The sequence below is a fragment of the Barbus barbus genome (genome assembly GCF_936440315.1).
Source record: "Barbus barbus genome assembly, chromosome: 10".
Taxonomy (NCBI): Eukaryota; Metazoa; Chordata; class Actinopteri; order Cypriniformes; family Cyprinidae; genus Barbus; species Barbus barbus.
Window position 1 is genome coordinate 10,348,969 of NC_136738.1, and position 22,892 is coordinate 10,371,860.

At 37.2% G+C, this 22,892-nt stretch overlaps 1 protein-coding gene across 1 annotated transcript in view; it reads left to right on the plus strand.

The window, feature by feature from the left end:
- Nucleotides 1–22,892, plus strand: part of LOC306875812 (G protein-activated inward rectifier potassium channel 1-like) — a 34,236-nt gene that overhangs the window by 5,598 nt on the left and 5,746 nt on the right. The window contains exon 3 of the mRNA XM_079426557.1: nucleotides 361–577. Coding sequence (XP_079282683.1) covers nucleotides 361–577 — 217 coding nt within the window. The remainder of the gene's footprint in view (nucleotides 1–360; nucleotides 578–22,892) is intronic.

Genomic DNA, 22,892 nt, shown 5'->3' on the forward strand with positions numbered 1-22,892 from the left:
AGTTCAGTCTACTGTTCTCCCTAGATATGTTTTTTTTTTTGTTCAAATGCGCTCGAATCAAACTACTGTATATCGATATTAACGGTATTGGTTCATACCGTATCGCTTATAAAGAATATATCGATATATCGTACAAAGTCGATATACCGCCCAACCCCAATGCTGGCCAGAAATGCTGCCAGAATTATTGCTGCATAGTGTCTTGGTAACTTTTGATCAGTATAAAAATAGTATTGATTTCTTTATTGTATACTTTGAGCTTACCTGTCTGTCTGTCCTTTGATACCTGACTGTCTATCCTCACATCTCAATTCAACGTACAGTGTTTAAACCCCATCTCCCCTCTTTTCGCTCCTGTAGTCCCGACAGACGCCCGAGGGTGAGTTCCTCCCCCTGGATCAGCTGGAGCTGGATGTGGGCTTTAGCACCGGAGCGGACCAACTCTTTCTCGTGTCACCACTCACAATCTGTCATATGATCGACACCAAGAGCCCCTTCTATGAGCTCTCACAGCGATCCATGCAGACAGAACAGTTCGAAATAGTCGTGATTTTGGAGGGTATTGTTGAAACGACCGGTAAGTTATTCTGTCTGCTATTTTTAATCATGCATTGCCTTAAGCCTGGATTGCAGTTAAAAGTATTATTTTGATGTTGAGTCAACAAGCCTCTGAAAGTTACAGGAATGGTTTTAGTTAGAATTTTCTGACGATTTACTCATCCTCAGGCCATCCAAGATGCAGATGAATTTGTTTCTTCATTAGAACAGATTTGAAGAAATTGAACATTACATGACTTGCTCAACAATGGATCCTCTGCAGTGAATGGCTGATAAAATCAAAAAACAAAACAAACAAAAAAAAACACAATAATCCAGAAGTAATCCACACCACTTCAGCAGAAAGCTGCATGTTTGTAATAAACAAATATGTATTTAACTTCAAACCTTTTTAACTTCAAACTGAAATTGAAAAGTCATTTCACCTGAATCAGGAGAGAAATATGCAAAGACCAAGCACTGTTTAAAAGTAGCAGTGCAAAAATTTCTAAACAAATAAGCAATCTTTTTTTAATGTGAGAGGACAACAGGGGATGGACTTCACATTATTCTGAGTTAAGGACTGATATTTTGGCCAGAAGAGACAGCTTAACTAACTATTAACTATGTTAACTATTAACTCCTAATTTGCTGTTTATTAATAGTTAGTAATGTAGTTGTCAAGTTTAGGTACAGTATGGGTAGGATTAAGGGATCTTATATATAGTCATGCAGAATACGGCATTAACATGTGCTTTATAAATAATAATAAACAAATAAACAGCCAATATGCTAGATTTTATCAGCTGTTTGAACTCGCATTCTGATGCCAACCAGAGGATCCATTTTTGAGCAAGTACTACATTTCTCAAAATCTGTTCTGATGAAGAAACAAACTTATCTACATCTTGGATGGACTGAGGGTGAGTACATTTTCAGCAAGTTTTCATTTTTGGGCTAATTATTCCTTTAAAAATGGTGCAAGGAAAAGGGACACTGTACTATTTATTCATTTAGAAAGACTACCACATCCTGTTAGGGTGACTTACTAAAACAGAAGTCATGGGGTATCTCACTGGCCTTGAAGTGCAATTGATTGTGTTATATTGATCAGCAATGAAGTGTAATTGTAAACATGCTGTTTGGTAGAAGGTTGGTAAAACCAGTATGTTGTCAACATTTAAAAAATCTTATAGCCTTTTTTCAAGCTCATTTTAACACAGAGCTCTTTTTTATAATCATATACTATTTATTATGGATAATTTTCATTTTGCAAAATTATTGTCTTGTTGGATATTGGGAGGTGGAAATATCACTACAGTTGGCCAGCACTATGAGGTTTTAATCTAACAATGTATAACACAAATATCCATCCTACTGTACAAATAGAGTATATAAAGACAGTTAGAAGGGCATTTAAACCAATTTCTGGTTAAACAAAACAGACAGTTCCATCCCAAACTCACAAGGTCCATCATTTACCCATTTGATGTTTCCAGAAACCATAACATTGCAAACAGCATTGCAAGGTTGCATGGATGGACCTACAGCTCTGCCTCTGTTTTTAGAAGCATAGTTTCTGGTAGACAAATACAGTACACATATATTAATACAAAAAAAGCAATATAGTGAAAGTAGTAACTGGTAATTAGATATAGACGCCAAGAGGAAATTCCAAGTCTGGACTTATTTCATATTGTTCATCCTGCTATGAAATAAGAAGTCACTGAAGTCCCATCACTTTCTTTCCAGCATTTCTGCTGGAGACTCATGTGGCATGAGCACAATACAATGTTAATAACTGATGAACAGTGAAAGTACAGAATCCCAAGACTCTCCAGTTTTCTGGTGGCTGTAATGCTGTTTCTATGGCAACCCACTTTGAATCCCCCCCCCCCCTCCCCTCCTTTGTGTTTCCATGCAGCCTTTGAACGTATGACAGACAAAGCACTTTTTCCTTAGACAGACAGAGCTAACAGAGGGAGAGGGCATGCATCAGACAGAGCACAAAAAGAGGCTGAGAGTGTGAAAGTGCCTTGACACTAGGTTCCTGTAAAACAGCTCAGGGATACAGAAAATAGGAACTATTGAAAGTTTGTTTCATATTAGAAGTTTCTACGGTCTGAACAGAATAAATTAAAAGGAACTTAAAAAAGAATAAACTAAAAAGAAGTATGTTATTTCAAAACAGTCAAATATCCAGTATTGGCAGTTTAACAGATGTGTTAGTTCTTCATTGTGTCATTTCCATAATTTAAGTCTTTAAATATTTTTAGTGAGTTAATATTGAGAAATAAAATGTTGACTTAATTTCAGCACACAGTATGCAGTATGTGTTTATCAATATATTGAAAGATATTAGTCTATAACACAGCCACTATTAAGATTGGGGAGAGTGTGTATGTGAAATAGATGAGGGAACATTCATCAACATCAAACCTCACTCCTTTTAACACTTACAGAGCATTTATTTCAAGGAGAGGTCTATTTTGAGAGCTGCCAGTTCACTCAGCAAATATTCCTGAATAGTTCTGACACAACAACAAAAACGTCATAGGCAGATTTCTGTGCCCGTCGTGGTGATTTGAGAAATTTTGTCAGTGAATGCAGAATCTCTCCTGCAGTCTGAAGCTTTAAAATAAAACTACACAAACTATTTTAAATTTCATGAAAAATCTGTCCAGACCTTGAAGGCTGTTGCTGATGAAATCTATACTAAAGATTTTCCAGTGAAATCAAGCATTTTTATTTAGGATAAGTTGTGAAAGAACACCTTTCTGTAACTGTCATGTTTGAAGCTGAGCTGCATGCAGTTGTACTGCTAGCTAAATTGTCACTGCAGGTTACTAGTCAAGGCTTAGTTTAAAGGCCTATTTGATTTGTGTCATCATTTTATTCACTTAAAGTTAGTCAAGATTTGTCACTTTTTAAAATCATTCTTTAACAACAACTTTAGTCCAAACTGTTGGCATCAGGCTGAAATGATCAGGAAATTTATTAAAAAACACATTCTCATTAAGGAAATGCAGGTGCAGGAACAGTACAAGGTTTGTTAAACTTGACAACATTGTACTCTTTTTCTATTTACCTTATTTTTTATATTATATTTTATATTTTTGTGATATTTTACATAAAGTGTGGTTCCATCACATACAATTACTATACATATATATATACAGTGGTGTGAAAAAGTGTTGGCCCCCTTCCTGATTTTTTATTTTTTTGCATGTTCGACACACTTTAGTGTTTCAGATCATCAAAGATAACACAAGTAAACACAACATGCAGTTTTTAAATTAAGGATTTTTTTTATGAAGGGAAAACGAAATCCAAACCCACATGGCCCTGTGTGAAAAAGTGTTTGCCTCATCCAAGAGGTCACAAAAGACCCCACAACAACATCTAAAGAACTGCAGGCCTCACTTGCCTCAGTTAAGGTCAGTGTTCATGACTCCACCATAAGAAAGAGACTGGGCAAAGATGGCCTGCATGGCAGAGTTGCAAGACGAAAACCGCTGCTGAACAAAAAGAACATAAAGGCTCGTCTCAGTTTTGCCAGAAAACATCTTGATGATCCCCAATATTTTGGGAAAATACCCTGTGGGCTGAAGAGACAAAAGTTGAACTTTTTGGAAGATGTGTGTCCCATTACATCTGGCGTAAAAGTAACACAGCATTTCAGAAAAAGATCATCATACCAACAGTAAAATATGGTGGTGGTAGTGTGATGGTCTGGGGCTGTTTTGCTGCTTCAGGATCTGGAAGACTTGCTGTGATAAATGGAACCATGACTTCCGCTGTCTACCAACAAATCCTGAAGGACAATGTCCGTCCATCTGTTCGTGACATCAAGCTGAAGCGAGCTTGGGTTCTGCAGCAGGACAATGATCCAAAACACACCAGCAAATCCACCTCTGAATGGATGAAGAAAAACAAAATGAAGACTTTGGAGTGGCCTAGCCAAAGTCTTGACCTGAATCCTATTGAGATGCTGTGGCATGACCTTAAAAAGGTGGTTCATGCTCGAAAACCCTCCAGTGTGGCTGAATTACAACAATTCTGCCAAGATGAATGGGCCAAAATTCCTCCACAGTGCTGTAACAGACTCATTGCAAGTTATCGCAAACGCTTGATTGCAGTTGACTGCTGCTAAGGGTGGCACAACCAGTTATTAGGTTTAGGGGGCAAGCACTTTTTCACACAGGGCCATGCGGGTTTGGATTTTGTTTTCCCTTCATAATAAAAAAACTTTATTCAAAAACTGCATGTTGTGTTTACTTGTGTTATCTTTGATTAATATTTAAATTTGTTTGATGATCTGAAATATTAAAGTGTGTCAAACATGCAAAAAAATAAAAATTCAGGAAGGGGGCCAACACTGTTTCGTACCACTGTATATGTTTATGTGCGTGTGTGTGTGTGTGTGTCATAAGGGCCTTTATTTAAAAATTACACATATGAAAGCTGAATACATAAGCTTTCCATTAATGTATGATTTGTTAGGATAGTATAGTATTTGCCCAAGATACAACTATTTGAAAATCTGGAATCTGAGGGTGCAAAAAAAATAAATAATCTAAATAGAGAAAATCACCTTTAAAGTACTCAAAATTAAGTTCTTAGCGATGCATATTACTCATAAAAAAAATAAGTTTTGATATATTTACGGTAAGAAATGTACAAAATATCCTCATAGAACATGATCTTTACTTAATATCCTAATGATTTTTGGCATAAAATAAAAATCGATAATTTTGGCCCATGCAATCTATTGTTGGCTGTTACTACAAATATACCCGTGCGACTTAAGACTGGTTTTGTGGTCCAGGGTCACATATAGTAAATGCATGTGATGTGATGCATGGTTTTAAGCCAGTTATTTCTATCTTTTGCTCTATTGTGTATTAGTAGGAAATATCAGTTTACATTTCTAATTTCAACAGAGATCTGAACTCACCATCAGTGAGATGGTACATATGCAGGTACATCTAAAAAAAAATTGAATATCATGAATAAGGTCAATATTTTTTGTTTTTGTGAAATTTATATACAGTATTATATAGATTCATTACACACAGAGTGAAATATTTCAAACCATTATTTCTTGAAATGTTGATGATTATGGCTTACAAATAATGAAAACCCAAAATCCAGTGTCTCAGAAAATTAGAATATTACATAAGATCAATAAAAAAATATTTTAAACAGAAATGTCAGGCTTAGTATGTTCATTTCTATGCACTCAATACTTGGTTGGGCCTCCTTTTGCATGAATTACTGCATAAATGTGGCGTGGCATGGAGGCAATCAGCCTGTGGCACTGCTCAGGTGTAATGGAAGCCCGGGTTGCTTTGATAGCGGCTTTCAGGTCATCTGCATTGTTGGGTCTGGTGTCTCTCATCTTCATCTTGACAATACCCCATAGATTCTCTATGGGGTTCAGGTCAGGCGAGTTTGCTGGCCAATCAAGCACAGTAACACTATGGTCATTGAACCAGCTTTTGGTACCATTGGCAGTGTGGGCAGGTGCCAAGTCCGGCTGGAAAATGAAATCAGCATCTCTATAAAGCTTGTCAGCAGAAGGAAAATTTCCTGGTAGATGGCTGCGTTGACTGTGGACTTCAGAAAACACAGTGGACCAACACCAGCAGATGACATGGCAGCCCAAATCATCACTGACTGTGGAAACTTTACACTGGACCTCAAGCAACTTGGACTCTGTGCCTCTCCACTCTTCCTCCAGACTCTGGGACCTTGATTTCCAAATTAAATGAAAAATGTACTTTCATCTGAAAAGAGGACTTTGGACCACTGAGCAACAGTCCAGTTATTTTTCTCCACAGCCCAGGTAAGACGCTTCTGACGTAGTCTCTGGTTCAGAAGTGGCTTGGTAGCCCTTTTCCTGAAGACATCTGAGCGTAGTGACTCTTGATGCACTGACTCCAGCTTCAGTCCACTCCTTGTGAAGCTCTCCCAAGTGTTTGAATCAGCTTTGCTTGACAGTATTCTCAAGCTTGCGGTCCTCCCTGTTGCTTGTGCACCTTTTCATATCCAATTTCTTCCTTCCAGTCAACTTTGCATTTAATATGCTTTGATAAAGCACTCTGTGAAGAGCCATACCTTTCAGTAATGACCCTCTGTGACTTACCCTCTTTGTGGAAGGGCTTGTCAATGGTTGTCAATGATTGTCTTGAGCTGTGATACCCCCTGGAATGGTTGTCAATGATTGTCTTCTGGACCACTGCCAAGTCAGCAGTCTTCCCCATTATTGTGGTTTCAAAGAACAAGAGATACCCAGAATTTATACTGTAGGGATGGTCATTTATTGAAACTCAAAAGTAAATATTCTAATATTTTGAGATACTGGATGTTTTACTTTCATGAGCTGTAAGCTCTAATCATCAAAATTAAAACAGAAAAAAACTTTTGAAATGTTTTAATTTACATGTAATGAATCTAAAATATATGAAAGTTTTTCACGATATAAAATTTTTTTGAGATGTACCTGTATACACACACACACACACACACACACACACAGACATATATATATATATATATATATATATATATATATATATATATGTGTGTGTATAAATGTTTTCACTGTTTGTTATTTAAACACCAAAATCTCTCTTAATATATTCATGACAGATCAGTTCTGTTGAAGTACTGTTGACTGTTACACAGCTAATTAGATTCAGAACATGTAAACGAACACTCAGAGAGAGAGAGAGAGAGAGAGAGAGCGAGAGATGATGTCGCGTGTCAGGTGGACCATGGAGCTAGATTAGTCTCAGTAATAATTCATGCAAGATATGATGCTCACATATGTAGCTAAATTAACATGCATAAAAAATTCACATGCACCACAAAAGAAAAATAAATAAATAAATAAATACACATCCTCAAAAATATATGTAAATATACACAAAAAATTATATGTTTCACTAGTAAAACAATCCACAGATGTACAATTGTGATCTAAAAGGTTTGAATGTTTAAAGGGATGGGTGACAGTTTTTTTTTTTTTTCTAGGCTTGATTGTGTTTATGGGGTGCAGTTTTTCGCTTAAAAAAACAAAAACACAATTTTTTACATAATTTACCTTTATTCTACACTGCTCTGTCCCTTCTCCTATAAATGTGCTGATGATTTCCTGCTTTTGTGAAGCCCCTCCCTCAGAAATACGCAATGGGCTCAGATTGGTTAGTTAGCCCAGTGTTTTGCGATTCGATAAACCACCAGTGCGCGTCTAAATGTCCCGCCCCTCAGCTCAGCGGCAAGTGCTCCAGTTGGATTGTAAACAATGCTGTCGTCAATATTGCTTATCAATTTGAGCCTGATTGAGACGCAGAGGACAATAGTGAAGAGAATCGCGCAAAAGCTGTGCAAGCATACTCTTAATGGTACGTTTTGTGTTTGTTGTTGTCTCATACTTTTAGTTAACAAAGCTGTTATTTGTAAATGCTACTGCTTCTGTTAGATTTTAATATACGGTCTTATCCTGATTAAAACTTTAGTGAAGTTATTAACGTAATTTCGGGAGGAGTACGCCCATCTAATCTTACAATTAATAACGAGTATAAAAACAGCCTCTTACCACTTCCATTGTTAGTTCTTTCGGCATCCCTCCACATCCCCATATCCTCCTTTATGCATATTTATTTAATTTATCCTTCTGTCTGTTAGGGGGGTATCAGAGCTCAAGTAGAATAGTCTCTCTGAGCCTTCCATTGCAGACACAAAGCCAAATCCGTTTACCACTAATGCTAAGATTATATGGGCACACAAACTCGTGAAATACAGTATGGTAACCGCACACTAGGGGTTGAACGACTTCTGAGTCGAAGTCGACTAGTAGCTGATGACATAGCTGAGCACAGTAATGATTAGCTGTAAAGATTACATTCATATGAATAAATGCATTAGTGAGAGCGATTGTGTGTGTGTGTGTGTGTGAATTAATTCTACCTGAAAGCGTCTCTCTACTAGTAGTGAAGTTGTGGGATTTAGTTAAGAAATATATGCTTGAACTTTTCGGTTTCTAATTCTAGAACGGTGATTAACTTACCTGTACAATAAGCTGTTTAAAATGTGCATTCTCCCGTTCAATTTCGAGCATCCAGTAATATAATCACACTTGTCTAGTATGAATTAATTTGTAATTTTAACTGTTTGGAAACGGAACGTAAATGTAGATTTCTTATCCTGTTGCGCCCTCTATAGGACCAGCAACTAGTCGACGTCAAGCTTAAAGCGTCATGGCAGAGCACTGAAGTCGACTAGTCAATTAGTCGGTGCAACCCCTACCACACACGCGTCCAAGTTTAACGGTTTCTCATAGCTGTGTGAAAATAAGTGTATAATTGGAATGAGAGAGAGAGATGCAGAGCAGAGCGTGTGCAGAGCAAGGGGCACGAGGAACAGGATTAAGAACTGCTGCTTTAGAACATTGATTTTGAAACTTGTGAATCCATTACAATCATTAGAAGACAGAATTGCGATTCATATATGAATTTTTACGTACACCCCTAGTTTTCTCTTCCTCTTCTCTAAAGCAGCACAGCATGGCCTCGTCCCCTTTGTTGCATGTTCCTGGGGTCGGGGTTTAGCTGGGTTTGTGACGTCACAAACCTGGGAAGTAGCTCGTTGTAGTGCCTACGAGCCAATTTAGTTGGCATTAAACTGCCATAATTTAAAAAAATCTCTGTTTGCATTGAACTTTCAGCGTCGTAACTTTGCAGATATCGTTTATGCTCAAACAGCAACATTACACACTAACTAACGTCAAAAAAGCGAAATCGCATTCAACCACCCCTTTAAAAAATGTATGAGTTTATTACTGAATCTGAATTTGCAACCCAAAATCAGTGTGAACTACCTTGGATTTGTGTTTTTTTAATTTCCTCACATGATTTTTTTATTTTTTTGTGAATGTGAATATGTAAACTCTACATTCTGAGCCATCTATTAGCGTTTGAAAATTTACAGAGAAACACGTCATCCTTAATTTACAGGTTAATAGTGTTTTAATGGTTTCACCTTCACGTGGCATGTCACAGACAACCCACAGTCTGATGAATCATTCATAGAAAAGCTTGCCTGAAATCACAAGTTCAGTTTAATCAGCACTTCTGTGAAGAACTACTTATCATACTGTAAAAAATTTAGTTGTTGTTGTTGTTTACAGATAACCTAGAAATGTGCCTAATGTGGTACCTCATTTAACTGATTTAAATGATACAGTACATGATGCACATTTTAGCCTAAACAAACTGCTAAAATGCTTCCAAATAGGTAGACTCACTGTTTGAACAGTTTTTAGGATTTAAATCAAACTTCGTTTATCAAAACATACATAAAACACGTGCATATACACCTATAAATTACTCACATATACATGTATACTATTGGACGTTCCAAATATATATATGAAATACATTTGCACACTAATATGAAATCCATACCAATACATATTATGTTAGTAATGAATGCATATACACTTGTGAATAACTTGCGTATACATATAAACTTGACGCATGCATACCCCTATAGACACTCGCTTATACATATAAACACGATCCATGCATATACACCCACAACAACACACGCACAAACATATAAACTCGCTGCATGCAGACAAACCTATACATACTCCCATATACATATAAACTTGATCCATGCATATACACCTATAAACACTCACACATACATATAAACTCACACACCCATAAAACACTCGCGCAAACATACAAAATAAAATTCACAAATGTATACAATTCTGATAAGAAAGACTGTTGTTTGCGCGAGTGTTTCATGGGTGTGTATGCACGCATTGAGTTTATATGTATGTGTGAGTGTTTATAGGTGTATATGCATGGATCAAGTTTATATGTATATGGGAGTATGTATAGGTTTGTCTGCATGCAGCGAGTTTATATGTTTGTGCGTGTGTTGTTGTGGGTGTGTATGCATGGATCGTGTTTATATGTATAAGCGAGTGTCTATAGGTGTATGCTTGTGTCAAGTTTATATGTATACGCAAGTTATTCACAAGTGTATATGCATTCATTACTAACATAATATGTATTGGTATGGATTTCATATTAGTGTGCACGTGTATTTCAAATATATATTTTGAACATCCAATAGTATACATGTATATGTGAGTAATTTATAGGTGTATATGCACGTGTTTTATGTATGTATTGATAAGCGAAGTTCGATTTAAATCCTACATGGAGCCTCATAGTTTTTAATAAAAGTGACCTGAGTAAATTGGTAAATTGGTCCCAGAGATTAAAAAACAAACAAAAAAAAATAATTTAAAATATGTGGTAGCTATAAAGAATACAGTACTTTTTATGAATAAATGTTTTACTAAATTAAGAGTCAGTTCAGATGGCTGTGTTAGTTGTTTTGAGCACACTGACCTTTGTTTGGAGATAATAAAGAATAACAGTAATCTGGTGAGAAAGTTATAAATATAGTGAAAAAGATTCAGATGTTCTTCAGCTCATTGGCTCTGTGATGGGCTCATACATCTTATATCCATGTGTTTCTTTTCTTGGATTATAATATTGTGTCCTTCGCAATCATGCATGAATGCGTTTGCATCCATGCTGTTTGTTTGTATTTTCCATTAAACATATACCAGCATTTTGTGTCCCTGTCCACATTATGATTTCTTGAAGAGGATTATTTTCTCTGTGAAGGATATTGATGCTTTTCTGGAAGGATGCAGCCCGCAGCAAAATCCCTTCACAAAGAATAATCAAAATCCTACTAAATGCAGAGTGTAAATTTAGCCCTGCTCTGAGATCAAACTGATAAAGATCTTTATAAATACAGACTGTAAGCTTTGAGCTTTGCTCAGCTGTTCTGCAACCAGTGATAAGGAGTTTCATAAATGATGAATGGGCAGAATATGCTACATTGTGCTAGCAAAACCATAGCCTGCATTATGGATATGCAGAGATGAGCTAGTAGCCCTCGAGTGCCTACTAACCCAATCAGCTAAGATAACTCATTTCATTTGAGGAAACCGATTGCCTCAATCTATTGAAGTTTAGAAACCAATAGTAATGAGAACTTTTGAAAGCTCTTTAAACAAAGCAGCATCAATATAGTCTTAACGCACATCCTCGATCTAACCACAGGCTCTACTCGTTAGCATAATGGTTACCCACAAAACTCAGACATAACATGAACTCTTTTAAGTCCCAACAAAACAGAACAATAAACACTGACATATTTCCCCCTAATCTTATGCCAGCTAAATAAATAACACTGAATTTTACTGAATTTATTTATTTAATTATTTAATTGAAATTGTTTCATTTGGTCAATTTGACTGATGTGCTATTAGTGTTAAAATACCAACTTAGAGGCTTAATTACTGCTTACTGTCACTGGATATTTGATGTACAGTATTTCATATTACAGAATGACTACAAACCATTTAATTCTTTACTTTTTTTGTCTAATAGATTTAGCTTTAACCACAATTGCTGTTTTAGACCGCCTGTGCTATCCCAGCCCCTAAAACTGCTGGCCATGCTGAAGAATGAACAGGCCCTAACTGACATAACAATGGAGACAACTGAGCAGAGCAGTATTTTGTGTTGTGTTGTTTCTGTGTGTCATTTCTCAAGTGAAAGGGGCTTGGTAATTGTGTCTTTAGGGATTTGCCATGGCTAGGCTGAATGGTGATAAATTATTTGAGGGTGTGGAGTGGCGCATAACCCCATGTGAACCCTGTTTGGTGAGGAAAAATATCTTCCAAGGATCTGTCATACACAGAAAGAGAGAAAGAGAAATAATTGGCTCAGCAGTGCAGCTGATGTTCTGTTGTATAAATGATTTGTTCTGTACAGAGTTCAGGGATGGGCTCATGGGGTTTTACAGTCATAAATGTTGTGATTAGCCCACCTGCACTGAACACGTCTGAACACTCAGTAATCCGTCAAAAAACAACAGCCTTTTATGATCTATATCAGGCAAAAAATTGCAATAATGAACACTTAAAAATATAAAATGTTTTACATACAGACAAGACAGTAGTAAGGTGAAAACCATGTCTCACCTTAAAAAACACAAAAAAATTGCCTTATATTTGTAGTGGGAGGATGATCATCAAGAATAAAAAAGAAGTCTTATGGACAGATGAATAAAAAAAGTGGAATTATTGGTAAATATCAAGGTTGAGCATGCATGGTGATGTTTTAGGCATGTTTTGCTGCAACAGAACTCGGAAGCCTTCACTGAAGGAACTACAGTTGAGCATCTAATTCTTTAGCACATCTGTCCTAATGAAAGTCTGCACTTAAATCCTTCTGAAATGCTGTTTCAGGACTTGAAATGCACAGTTCATGCTTGACAAATGTTGCTGAACTGAAGCCATTCTGAAGTCCTCCACAGCGATATAAAACAGTCATAAATAACTGCAATGCATAAAATGAAATACATAAATACATGTTCTAATTGTTGGCCCTACATAGGACAAATGGTTTGGAAAATGGATGGATGAATGTGTCTCATGAATTCTAAATCAATACAGCAATACAGTAAACATGCTTGGTAGCTCACTATAGCTAACTGGTATAGTGTTGCATTTGTGAGGCAGAGCATTCATGTACAAGTCCCATGAAATACAAGTTGTGATAAAGTCTAAAAGAAACAATGAAACGCCATGGTTGCTTCTGCAAATGCATTTTTAAAAATCTCTGATACATTTGCTTTGTGACGTGATATTTTATTTTCAAAAGCAGCACCATACTTTTAGCACCACTCACCGGATATTTAATTTCTGATTAGTCTCGATACATACGACAACCAAGGTAATAAAATATCTCTCATGTTCATTTGTTTCAGATAAAACTGAAAGTATTTTTAGCACCACTCACTGGACATTTCATTTTAAAATTGTCTGAAATATGCAAGAAGTAACGTAATATGTCACAGGTCATTTTTTTTTTTTTACATTTTCCTAGATTGTCCATTTCAGTTAATGTGTTGTTTATGTAGATATTTGCCAATGGTAATAGTTAGCTCACTAGGTTTGTAGACACAACCAGTATAATAGCTCAATATATACATTTACACACTTTAACATTTGCCAGACATTGTCCTGCTTTTGGGTTTCTCACCTGATAGCTTGGATTTGTAATAATGATACATATGATATGTATAATAATGACACATAACCCATGATGTTTTCATGGTCTCTGAAAAAATCTCTGACCCATCTGTGTCAGATAAAAAAAAATCAGGCTTATAACAAATTGATATTAATTTATGTGGCATTCTGGGTCAAGTGTTGCTTTGTCTTTCACATAAATGTCTGTATTGTCCCCTGGTCAAAATAGAACTGTAGCTTTTGTGTTTGGGTCTTCAGTGCTGTTGATTGATTGTGCTTGAACACCTCTAAGGAGCACTTTAATCGATTGCAGATAAACACATGGGCTCATGAACATTTTGTTGGTTGGAGTGGCTCCTTGTGAGGTGATCCTCTGGGAAAGACAGTTGCTATTTCTGTCCCATTGTTATGCTATGCCTGTCAGAGCACTGGAAAAGCCTTCGTCAAATAAAAAGAGAAAAGCAATGCTCTTTTCACTCCTTTTCTCTGACCTCACTTGATGTACAATCTCATTTATTATGTGTCTTTCTCTACCTAACCCAGTGACACTTCACATACAAATCTCTTCTTTCTTTTTCAGCTTTACTTAAATGGAAAACCACTCCAATACAAAAAGAGTTGGGGTTGAAGGTGCAGGAATCAATAGACTGTCTGAGGTAGTAACAAGGGATTCTTTAGATGTTCCTTCCTAATGTTAGTAATTTTCACAAATAATTCCTTAACCTTATTGGCAGTAATTGCAGTGTTAGTTTATATAGTTTCTGTCCTGCTGTGCTAAATAGAACATGGGAGTAAATTTGTATCATGATGGTGTAGTAAAGTATGGGTCTGTATATTGCCAAAGGAAATTTTTGATGAGACATTAGGCAGAATCGCATTTTGCTCATCTCTTGAGAGCAGCACAGTAGATTACATAAAGTCAAATCTAGATTCGTCATAGCAGACGAATCTACTGAGCATACATTATTGAAGGCAATGTAAACTGCCTTTCACAACCTGTTTTACTTCAGTAATTTGTTGTATTTCAGACAATGAGAAGGAAATGTAGGATGGGAGTTGATTTAATTCAAGTAAGAATGGATTAGACTTTAAAAAGTCAAAATAGTCCAAATGTCATACATAAAACTAATACTTTATCCAGTAATATAACATTGCTGGAACAATGTATTGATATATAGATGTGAGACATGTTAGGACATGGCCCATAGAAATGAAACAAAAGCCATGTGCAGAGGCAAAGATCATGGTAAACAGACACGAACAAGATCATGTGTCAATACAAAAGTCAGAAGAACAACAACAACAAAAAATCAGCTTATTCTCTTAAGTTTGTTTGTGTGTGTGTGTGTGTGTGTGTGTGTGTGTAATATATGCAGATCTATTGTAAATTGTTGCCTTTGTATACTATGAATCATTGAATTCTTCACTCACTGATACATTCAAAAAGACAACTTTGTGTGCTGCTTTGACACATGCAATGGTTGATCCTCCTTTGGTTATACCTCTAATTGTTTTGTTAATAGAGCAAAACTAAACAAAGTAACGGCACATGTTACTGATTTTTAAAAGGTAATCATCCAGAACAAAATTCTTTCTTTCTCCTGTGATATCGCTTAGTTCTTATATCAATAAAGCGGACTTAAACTGAATTTAAATCACATATTTAATTGTCATTCTGTAATTTAAGAAGGTATATGCAGTATGTGTGCATGTATTTGATAATGTATTCCACTGAGCCTGGTCACCATTTAATATTTATTACTTTATTGCTCCACTGTCATTCTTTTGCTCTGTCTTTCTCTCTCTTTCCTTTATTTTCAGCCTTACCCCATCATCCCATGCAATCTTCCTTCTCAGAACAGAACTGTAGTCTTAACACAGGAGTGAGGAGAACCTCTTTCTAAGAAATTCAGTTTCACTGTGGCATCCATTACTGTTGTTGCCATAGAAACAAATTACTCAAGATAACATGAAATATTTGGAGAGTTAGAATATTTAGTTTGTCTGTCTGTAATTTAAGTTTATGTACATGACCATAACATTGTTGGTCACACCTTCTCATTCTTCACTATTACTACTACCATTAGTATATATTACTAATGTAAGTGGATGTATGGGGACAAATATCAAACATGTATTCTGTAACCCTTAAAAACAGTACTGAAGGCAACCCAGGCACATTTAAAATGCATGACTCTTGCTGCATTTTTTAAAAACCTGAAATGCGCTGCTCCATGCATGTGGGTACATTTTTGCTAAATTATATTGCGAAGTTTGTAGCATGAAAGTGAAATGTCCAGTGACTTGTTGTGATTTTTTTGTTGTTGTGCCAAGTGCAATACTGAGCATGTTTACTACATCAGAAAAATCTATTACATATCTATAATTTATATGGAAATTAACACAAGTTTGTGTTTTACTGCCTCTAGTGTCCATTTCAGCTGGATACTGCAGTGAAATGTGTGTATAGGTACATTTTTGCAGTTTTACAGGAATGTAGCCAGAGTCATGTATTTCCAGTGAGTGACAGTTAATTGAAGGACTTCACGGCTGCTTTTCCTATTGTATTAAAAAATAAAATGAATGAATGAATGAACAAAAATAGAGATCATGGGAAACTGAAATCAAAGTGTGTCACAATCATGACTTTGTGGTCTTAATATAAAAGTATTATGTGATTTAAAAAAATTTCTCCCTTGGTCTAGAAACAAACAAACAAAAAAAGCTCTTTCTAAGTGTATTATATAAACTGCTGCATCATGGATGAGGGAACTAGTTTTTACTGTACTTTGACCAGGGACTCACTCATGCTGAAATACCTCTGTGTCTGTCAGTGATAAGTCACTTCCACATCAGTGTCCAACATTTCAGAAGGAGGCTACAACTATATCACATGACTGGACAATTGGTCAGTTTCATTACCAACCAACTCCTGGGACAGGGACATCTGCATGGTTACAGAATGATGTTTAAGAGATGCCCATTAAGTAGCTTGTGTCTGACAAGAAAAAATTGTGAATGATGTACAGTTTTAAAGATCACAAGTAAACTGTTTTTGATTTGATTAGAAGACAGCAAGAATGCATGGCTTTACATACTTTAAATACACATACACATTTGCAAACAAACTAATAAAGTGCAATCTCATCTATCATTTTATGACCCCGCTTTCTTTAAAGTGACACAAGTGCCTAAATAAATAAATATAAATCATGAAAGAATATGCAGTACTGAAATCGAAACAGCATTATTGTGTAACATCATTGTTTTGGTGCGTTATTCTGTAAATTAATTTGCTATTTTTCTTATTTACAACACTTATCTTGAAACCTCTGGTACTGAGGACAGGCTCATGCAGGGTTGCCAGGTTTGAGAAACATAACAAGCCCATAATTGTTATTCAAAACTAGCCCATTCGGGTTTTTTTTTGTTTTGTTTTGTTTTTTCATGGTTTTCCCTTTGGTGGGAGTCCTCTGTCAAAATAGCATTCCAGCAGGGTGAGAGAGATCGCTTTAACCCGCGGACTAAAAAGCAATCCGTGGCAACCCTGGTAAGCCCGCGGACTTGGCAACCCTGGGCTCATGACCTCATTCAATTGTGTGCATGTGCTCTGGTGAGATGGAACAGAGTATGAAAACACTGCAAATGTAAAGACCATTGATCCATTCATCTTCATCTGTTATTTTCACACATTTCATCCTGGGGAGCTTTTACATTTTGGCTTGGGGAAAATTCATATATTATTGATGGTTAAGCCATATATGTGTTACTCGGAATCAAATTAGTTTTAGTGGAAGGATAAATCAAGTGCAGAGAGAAAAATCTACCTGAGTCATCCTCAGTCCTTGTTTATGGTTGCAGAGGAAATGCTCAGTGTTTGCTTGCATTCATGCTGGGTCGCTGCCTGAGAAGTACAGAACTGCCTGAGATTTTTTTTCTCACCCTTATACTGTCCAAATCCCAAAAGACTGAATTCTCACCTCACATTATCTCACATTCCTCTGCTTTTAGTCTACAGGTGTGAAGGGCTGGATTTTTGTGTGTTACAAACACTTTCCAGTCACTGCCTCTCTTTGAACCCTGAGTAATGTAAGTTCTTCCTCCCTGGTTATTTCTGCTTCAGTGATTCTGTATACACAGAGTTTATGGGTTTCTTGTCAAAAAGACAGGATTAAAGAAAGAGACAAATAAAGAAGAAGAAGAAAAATACATACAGTATTGCATCACAAAATCTATTTTTGACTGTTAACACTGAACCAGTGAACAGCTTCTGTAAACAGTAAATACTGCCCTCTTTGATTTGGCTGAGCATATTAGTCATTTTGACATTGACGAGATGGACTGCCGAGGTAACTCAGATGAGAAAGTTCCATAGTTTATTAATGATATCAGGCAAGGGTGCCCTCTGCTGATTGATTTTACTGTTCAGTTTATTTGCTTAGCATCTTATACCTATTAAGACACTGCTTACTTTATTTAGCCTCACTTGGTGTTTATTCAAATCAGCACATGGGATGTCTCCTTTCTCAGTTATAGTTGCTTTGATAAAGTACAATTTTCCTTCAAAGAACAGACATTGATATTTTCATGCTATGTACTGTTGTTTACTGAGTTTAACACTCAGGTTGTTTAGAAATGAAATCATGTTGAGCATATGTCGAATGGTCAGACGACAACACAAGGCACAGGGTTTCAGATGGCTTGATTGCTTTTCTTTCTGCTGTCATCCAGCTGACAGGGTTGTTCATTAAATTATACTGTATGCTTGATGCACAGAGACGTTTCCCCACTCTTACAGTATACTCTACACCACTGCAATGCAGCCCTGTGTCCAGCTGAACACAATCACACACGTTTTATGGGATGATATTGGCTGCGAAACATCTGAAGTGTGTGTGTTTTACAACCAACACTCTTGATGACTTGGGGAAATAGTGGTGACTGAGTGTGTTATAACCCTCAGACTGCTGTGCTGCCGATTTCAGATAAATTGTCTTTTGTTTATTAATGACATTAACATATGCGTACGAGAGAACAGCTTTGGATGCACGACCTGTGCATGTGCACATGGCAAGATTGGGTTTCCATAGAAACACAGTTTTGTAGTTTTGATTGCAGAAAACCTATTGCTTATGTTTGACATTATTTTTATGTTTGCACATTTTACCAATTCCAAACCACATCAATCTTAATAACTACTATTAATTTTGTATTTAATCATTTAAAAGTGATATATGTGTGTGTATATATATATATATATATATATGTGTGTGTGTGTGTGTGTGTGTGTGTATATATATATATATATATATATATATATATATATACACACACACACACACACACACACATATATATATTGTGGCGGGAGGAGCAAACGACAGACATAGTGGGTGTGGTGTCAAGCCTCGGAGAGGTTTTTATTAAACAATAAAAAGGTAAAATAAAGTGTCCAATGGGAAAAATGTCCAAATAAACAGGGAATCTGGTGTCCTCGTTGTGCTGCGGGGCTTGTGAAGGAAGGTAGTGTTCAGAAGGGAAGGGAAGGGTCCAGGGAAGGGGCGGAGTCCGGTGGCCGCACGCGCTCCCCTCTCGGGGCCGGGAGCGAGTGGCGGCGACGGCGTCTCTTGCGCGGCTCCTTCCATCTCCTGGGCCCCCGGCGCTTCTGGGGGACTCAACGGCCCGGCATCCTGGCCCGTCAGCCGCCTAATGGGTGCGGCAGTCCTCCTCGACGCACCCTTCCTGGACCCACGAGGACACCAGCGTACATGCACGGGGATGAGACCGGTCTCCCGAGGGGGCGGTGATGAGGCTCTATTCACATCAGGTGCGCCTCATCACACGCCGCCAGCCCTGGGTGTTCAGCGCCCCTCCTCTCTCACACACCCACTCCCGTCGGGAGCCTGGTGAAGGGCGGCGAATACGGGACGGGGTGGTGATGACAATAAGGGGGGAGGCAGCCGACTCGTCACAATATATATATATATGTCACGAATCCGGTTCGTGATCTTCCATCCACTCACCATCAGAGGTCACTCTTCCATCATATTGATTCTCACACCACACAGTCTGTTACATATTACCCTGGACTGCATTTCCCACCATTCATTGCACTAAGTACACACAGCTGTCTCAATCACACGCTCACACCTGAGAACTATAACACAATCACACACTCTACATAAACCATGGACTTCCTTTCACAGATCGCCGAGTATTAATCTGTGTTTAGTAGTGATGGTGAAATGAAGCTTTTCAAAGCACCAAGGCTTTCCCCTCAAGTGTATTGTAAAAAGGTTCATTACTCGAAGCTTTCCAACACTGCGCACACTAACGACCTCTTGTGGTCAAAAGGTGAAGGTGATGCATGTCCCAGATGGCCCATTATTATAATAATAATCATTATTTTATGTATGTTGTTGATTGTTTAATGTAATAAATCACTTTCTGCTCTGAAAACCCCAAAAGCAATACAATAAAATTCTTCTGAAATAAAGTTTTTCTGCGTGGATGCAGTACACAATAGCTTATTAACGAATTCATGAAAGAATTAATAAATGGGATAAATTAACTTGTACAGAAACAATTTTTTTATGAATGTGCTTTGATCAACACATGCAGCCTTATTCAAATAAGCTTTATCCTTATTCCTAAACCTATGGATTCATAGGCAAGGCATAGGCAAGGCTCATGTAGGCATATATAATCAAAGGAAAAGGACATTATTGTGGAATTGTGAAATACTTGTGAACTGGTTAGTAAAAGTGCATGTTTAGCTCTAAAATGTCTCAACATGGAGGATGTGTTGTTATTATAAGGAAGCTGTTGAGAGCAAATTAGGCACCCAACCTACAGAAGGAGGTCACATGTATTAATATATTGAAATTATTTTCCTACACTATGTAGGCCTATTATTTAACATTTATTATACATTGCATAAGCATAAAATACATATGTAAATATTTATTCATATTATAGTTCATTGTTATCATTTATTATTTTAAAATACCAATAATTATTATTATTATTGTTGTTAGCTTATTTTATTTGTTGATACAAGTTGAAAATGCTGCCAGATTTCCGAACGGCCTTTTTTCTTGGCTGGTTCCATGCTGACAATTCAAAAGAGCTCAATCTCTGTTCCGAGGTGCTTGACACGCGAAAACCTGCGCAAGGGGTTCGAGCTATTTTTGAATCAGATTACAAAGCAGTCACGTGGTTGTACATGAAAGTGAAGCTTCGGACGTCACTGATCACGTGATTATGGCAAAACGAATCAAGCTCCGGTACACTGCTTCATTGAGAGATGTTTTGCATTTTTGATACAAGCTTCGAAGCCTCGGTGCAGAACGTCACATCACTAGTGTTTAGCACTCTCCAAGTGTTAGCTGCCTTACGGAGCCATTCTGTGTTTATGTTTATCTCCGAGTATTATTCTGCATTTATCACTCACCTAGTGATAGCTGTTTTAACGAGCCATTCTGTGTTTGTTGAGTTCCAGTATTGTCTAGCATTTATCGCTCTCCTAGTGATAGCTACACTACGGTGCCCTTCTGTGTTTTCTGAGTTTAAGTTTAGTTTATTTTGTTTTTAGCCTCATTTCCTTATTCCTGCCCGTGCATCTTGGAATAACCTTTGTCTCGCCATTCGGACTCTGTTTATACCTCGTTTGGATTATTGCTCAGGTTATTGGACTACCCCTCTTCTCTTCTTGCCCATGCCATACTTTTCTGCTGTTGTTCGACCCTGCTTGTTTTTATGACCACATCTCTGAATAAAAGCCTTGCAAATGGATCTGCATGTCTCACGTCTCATTCACCCCGTTACAATATATATATATATATATATATATATATATATATATATACACCACACACACACACACAATATATATATATATATATATATATATATATATATTGTGTGTGTGTGTGTGGTGTGTATATATATATATGTATGTGTGTGTGTATGTCCATGCAGGCTGAAAAACTCTTTATATTCAGATGTGCATAATTATTAGGCAGGTTTTCTTTTACAGATAAAATGAGCCACAAAAAAAAAAAAAAAAAAGGATTTAACTTAGACTGAAAGTCAAAAACTATTAAATGCCCATAGGAGGGATACAGTACTAATGCAACACTTGAAGTTGCAAAGTTAAGGCATGATCATTGGACGGTGAAATGATAATTGGGTCAGTACGGTCAGAAAAAAAACATGTTAACTGCAAAATAATTAAGGTGAAGAATTAGGTGTGAAATCATCAGGAACCATTTAGTCTCCAGCGCCACCAATTTCCAAAACTGCGCACTTCTGGAGTCTCCAGAAGTGCAATGTGCCAGGTTCTCAGGGACTTTGCCATACTCCTAGTTGAATGAGCTCTGACCCCCAAAGTTGAAAGGTCAGAGGACTCATAAGCAAGGGAGATACAGTAACCTCAATCCAGCTGCTTGATGTCTACTTGGTTTCTAGAAAGCCTTTCTTAGGCGGACCAAAGCTGATTTCCTTCATAGGGCAGCTCTGTGGACATAAGCGCACATTAAATTAAGCATTTTCTTGTCTGAACTTCTAAAAGGGGGAGGACCTTTGGCATGTAACCAGGCCTCAGGTGCAGAAAGGGACGATCACCATCTCTCTTGAGAGTTGAAATGGCTAAGTGAAACACTGTTTTAAGTGTTAACAATTTTCATGAACCTCCTCTATAGGCTCAAACGGAGTTCTACACAGTCTTTCTAGGACAACAGACAAATCCCAGGCCAGGATTGTAGTGTGAGTTGCAGGCTTCAGCCTCAAAGTACCACGGAGGAAACGTGTCACCAACGGGTTCCTCCCTAAAGTCTTATCCCCCGGGGTACAGAACAGAATCATTATATGCATACATAATTACAATTCACAATTTCATGAGTTGTAGAAAACAAAAAAAACATGATAGAGAATGCTTGCAATGAAGTGAACTGTATGAGGAAAAAAACTAAAGTCAGATCAGATTACAGGTTCAGTTAGGTGGAGTTGGGGTTGAAGGAGGGAGTTTAAATTGCGAACAACGATGAGATGTTGAAGAATGGCAATTTGTGTCAAGACTGGATTGGTACATGTCAGGAACAGCTGACTTTCAGCTGATGCGAGCTTGACTGACGTGGCCTGCCTGAACTAACGCAATGCTGAACTCTTAATAGGTAGAAAATTAAATGATGTTTTATTAACAAAGTTCGGGAGG